The sequence below is a fragment of the Fulmarus glacialis genome, unplaced genomic scaffold, assembly GCF_000690835.1.
Source record: "Fulmarus glacialis isolate BGI_N327 unplaced genomic scaffold, ASM69083v1 Scaffold47539, whole genome shotgun sequence".
NCBI lineage: Eukaryota > Metazoa > Chordata > Aves > Procellariiformes > Procellariidae > Fulmarus > Fulmarus glacialis.
Genome location: NW_009233492.1, coordinates 376 through 5359, shown reverse-complemented (window position 1 = coordinate 5359; position 4984 = coordinate 376). Strand labels below are relative to the sequence as shown.

Here is a 4984-nt window from a genome sequence, read left to right as displayed (position 1 = left end):
ATATATATATATTTATGTGCATAGACTATAAGAGCCTTATCTATCCCAACCCTCCCCCACAACACAGGACCGAAGAAAACACTTGCACTGGGGTGAGAAGAGCTCTCAGGGATGCTAATACAATGGCACCTCTTGTGCATGTGGCTCAACTACATGTAAAACCACCTTATTTTAATGCTGACAATACTAGAAAGCTGTGAAACACAAGCCGAGGAATTTGCGTGGGTTGGTTTGACCTCTCTGTCTTCGGAGGCTACCAGCTGCCATCAGTCACCAGTGACCCCGTTGCTCAGCAAGGGGAACGCCCTGAAACAGGACTGGATTTCATCTCTCCACATAGATTAAATTGGGTTGTAAATCCTCCGAGAAGATGCGAAAAGGACAGTCTGCAATTGCAGTATTTCTTGGTGAACTCAAATTTTGGTCTAGCTGTATCACAGAGAAAGACTGAAAAAAAGTTGATTTGCCAAGAAACCCAAAGGGACTGGAAAAGACATTTTAGGGCAAGTTTCAAGTACTAAAATAGCTGCCTACAAGGACAAACTCTTTGAATAGAAATTATTATCCCTTTTCTTTCGAGCTGATGCTGAGAGACCCTTTGCCTCTCCCTAAATACGAATGTCTTCAGATAGCAGAGCTGCTGCAGTCAATATAGTCTAGCAGAAAAGTAGAAGAAAGACTGCAGACAGAAGGAATATTTTCTATTAGACCAACTATGTTAGCTGGAAAAACAGGCATGTTTGGGGCACACACGAACTGGAAAGCTTGCCTGCTTTTTGCAGCTAGAGTAGGCAGTCCTGTAAAAGCCACTGCCTCTACCTGCAAAAGTCATCTCAGTAATAGGTGGTGTGGTTGTCCTTGCTCCGTCAGATCACTGTGAATCCACAGGGACACATCCCAGCATTTCTAAGTCCTTTTGGACTATGAACTTGCAGTGGCTCAATCCGTTGAGCTGAAACTCTTAATATTCTACATTACAGGCATATTTTAATCAGATGGAAGTACACATAGACGAGAAGCACAGAAGGTGCTTGGGGTGGTGGGGGAGATAGAGCAGGATTACTCTAACTCGAGGGATGGTGACTCCCTGCCAAATTCCTTAACAGTAAGTTAAAGGCTTCCTGAAGAAGAAAGAATACTTCTCTTTCACAGCTAAATTTAATCATTCTGAGCTGCTGACAAAGTCACACAGATTTCTCTTTCAAAGCGTTTGGTTGAAATAATAGATATCCATGATTTTTCTTTCTATGTTCAAAGCAATCTTTTTATCTTGATGTCTATGGTTTTACAAGTAAATCTCATGCAGTGTCCAGAAAAACTTATGAATATCCTTCATTTAGTATACAATAGCTAATACGGTCATTTTGCAGTAGTAATTGCCAATAACTAACATATTTTTCATCTGTGTTTTCCAGTGTCTCGACTCCCTCACCTCCATTAGGAAAATGCCCGCTTGGTTACCAGCACGGGGTCCCCCAAATTAGTATCAACAACACAGGATGGGCCAGGGTTTTTCCATCAACACGAGCGTATGAAATGTTTTCAAACTGGCTCAGAGCAAACCTCTGCTGATGGTTGTTTTCGGCAATAAATCAATTCTCTCGGGCAGATAGGATCAAGCAAAGACATAAATACATCAGCAGGCAGGATAGGAGGGTGTGCACACAGGTTGCACTCTGCAGCCTGCTATTATCAGCGGACAGAAAAATCAGTGGAATATCTGAGCCCATTGTTTTCCTGGCAAGTTTTCAACTTTTTTTTGTTTGTTTTTTTTTTTTTTTCCCCCCACACTGTTTCAACCTCTGTTTTCCTTTTTAATAAATTGCAGTGACAAACTGCCATCCCTACCCCGAGCAACAAGTGAAGTTTGCCATGGGGCCAGCTCCCCCGATCACATCTCCACTCTCTACTTCTGCTATGTTAGTGAACATTTTGGGGTTTGTTTTCTTTTAACCAGAGCTCTGGGAGTTGGTCTCCACTTAGAGGAAAAGGCTGGAACCCATGCGGTTGGGGAAAACCACGAATGAGAGTTCAGCGGCCAGAGGGTAAATAAGAACAGTCCAGGGCATATTACTTCTAGAATATAATTAATTTTAAGTCAGTATTATGACTTTCAAGGCCTGATTCATGCTTATTAAGTGCTCTGGAATGGTAACACCTCATTTTGCAAATAACAGATCATTAATCAGCTTAAATAATGTCAAAGTCCCAAGCTCTGTACATTATTCTTCTTCCAAAGGGACTGTCTTGCTGGTCAGCCTGCAAGAGTTTGGGGTTTGTGTGTGGCTTGGTTTGGTTTTTGGTTTTGTTTTTGTTTTTTTAATTTAAGAGCAAAAGGAGCTTATTTTTTCTTCATTTGTGATCTGACAAAAAGAGCATTATTGTAATTGTGACTAAAACATTGTGACCAGGCTGCTGTTCCCAGCCCAGATCATTCAGGACATCAGTGACATGAGCAAACCGCTTCACCTGCAGATGCTTCAAAACTCCCAGGGGTAAAAATCAATAAGAAGTCCAAATCTGACCCAAAGAACATTTGTCTGCCCATGTCTGTGTAAATACACATTTCCTTTCCTCACAGCATCTACTTAGTGGGAAAATCATGTTCTGAGGCTCATGGAGCACCTCAACCCTTCTTCTCCATCCTCTTACCTCTATTCTCCTCCCTGGTGTTACACCACAGCAAGACCAGGGTAGGAGAGTGGCACACTAGACCCCAAACCCCTGGTGCAACACTGCACGAGATGGGATTTCACTTGTTCTAACGCAGCGTTACCCAGTACTGCCACTGCAATTTGTTTGCCGGTCCTGTAATTCTGTTGCCCTTCGGCAAAGGAGATTTCAGGGCAATACTCTCGCCTCCACGTCTGCAGCCATGCAAACGGGGCTGATCCGCAGCACGGTTCTCCTTGACTGGAACCGAAAAATCGCGTTTGCCGCAAAGTGCAGCTCTGCTAGGCCTCCCCCATCCTGGGCAGGGGAAATCCAGCAGAGCAGACTCCTCCGGCACTAAAATGTCATTCACAGGCCGAAAACAAACTTTTTCTTTCACTTTGCCAAGCCCAAATACATGACTCAAGGTTTCGGGACAGGGATGAAGGCCACATTCTGACAGCTCTCTAACATGGCTGTTCATGATCGGGATGTCCTAAACAGGCCTTATAAAGCTGATTTTTGGACCTCCAGCTGTGGCAATATGCCCTTAAACCCCACAGACATTGAAAGGCCCCCTTGGTCTCAGTCCCTTAGATTTCAGATGTACCGACTTGTACTATCTGCTTCTCACCAAGGCACCGGAGGAGAGACCGCTTGCAAGGAAGGAGCATCCAGAGGACAGCCCCTCCGAGCATGCAGCTATATCCAGTGCCCACTTGAAAAAAAATAAGGAGAAGAAGAAGAAAGAAGACGGGCATGATGTCAGCGCAGGCTGCCAGCGACCAGCAGAGCCACACAAAGAGGCCACTTTCCCTCACCCCTCCTCCTCTGCCGCACAGACGGGTAAAAACAAGGCACCGCAGCCTGTTGCTGAGATGACGAGGCTTCAAGAACATGCAGGTGTTGCATTGGGGACAATGAGCTCCACAGTCTGCGCTGCTCAAAACAATCTCCTCTGCAGGCACTGAGGACAGGGAGAAATTCCCAGGGGAACTTGGAGGTCAAGGGCAAGGCTGGCCAGAGGGGGTTGGGAGGCACAGGGGGACATGCCATCCCTCTTCCCAGGTCCATGCCACCTCCTTGCTCCCTCCCCTGCTGTCCCCACAGGACCAGCATCCCCCCAGCATCCCTTCCCACACGCCTCAGCTTACTTTGACCCGGCTGCATCTGCGACGCCCAGGGAAAATTCGGAAGCTATCCTTTCCCTGTAAGCAGCTTGGGAGTTTAGACCCTTTTCCAAAAACAGCATCGCTTCCACAGCAAACCAGCAAAACCAGTGCCCGCAGGCAGCTGCCTGTGTGTGACGGCTGTCGCCCTCCCGCAGGCACAGGCGGTGGCCGTGCCCGGGGACTCCGCAAGATAACGCACAGTGGGGTTTCGCAGCCCTCCCCTCTTCTCTCTGCTTCGCTCCCTGCCTCTTGTCTTTGCCCTCCCACTCCTGTTCGTGCCTTTTGTTCGCCCCACAGATTGCAGCGATGCTGGAGAGCTTCAGGGTCAGCCCAGCCTGGACAACCGTGCTTTCAGGTAAACACGCTCAACCAGTCCTGGAGCAGAAGAAGACCTCCAGCTCCGCACACACGCAGGGCCGGCGGGCGCCTTACCCAGGAGGATGATGAGGATCCCTCCCAACTGGGACCGCCGGTACTTGGCAGCTCCAGGCTCGTGGCCCATCCGGATGCAGGGCAAGACCGTTATCAGCAAGAAGATAGCGGGAAGACCCAAGACGGAGGCGGCGATCATCAGTGCTCGACATGCTTGGACATACCCTGTTGGCAAGGCAAGGAAAGAGGATTTTGATTATTTGGCACAAGAGAAGGAGACCTTTGGACAAAGGTTTGATTAGCTCCCAAGACTTGCGTGGAGTACGGGAGACAGGTTCAATCCTTTGTGTAAACAATTAAATCTTCACCAGGCATAAGACAGTGAGACTGCAGTACAGTGGATGGTGCATGAACACGGGATGTGCAAGCTTGAAGTTTTCCAATGAACAAGTAGCACTGCCTGGAAAACATAAGCTTTTCCCAGCAAGACACTGAGAAACCACGGAGCTGGGAAATATGGGAAGGGAAAGTAAGAGAAACAGCTAGGAAGGAGTTTTCCTATATCTTCACAAAGACAGCCTTGGTTAAATAATAATAAGTTAAAGTCTTAAAGAACAGCTTGCTGTGAGCAGAGGAGGTCCATAGTGGCCCAGGGGAGGGATGAATAGTTGAAGACCCACTACTGAAACATGGAAGTCCATGAGATACTATCGCCAGCTGCCCTGAGGAGCTGAGGACTGTTGACCTGGGAGCAGGAGGGACGCTTACCAACCACAGCCACGTCCCAG

The 4984-nt window shown here is 47.5% G+C and overlaps 1 protein-coding gene across 1 annotated transcript; it reads right to left on the bottom strand.

Moving 5' to 3' along the window:
• Positions 1-4256: 4256 nt before the first annotated feature.
• On the bottom strand, positions 4257-4395 carry LOC104082265 (claudin-11-like; the record flags this gene model as incomplete). Its single annotated transcript, XM_009585329.1, has 1 exon — positions 4257-4395. A coding segment is annotated over exon 1 (139 nt), but the record flags the coding sequence as incomplete, so codon positions are not given.
• Positions 4396-4984: the final 589 nt, after the last annotated feature.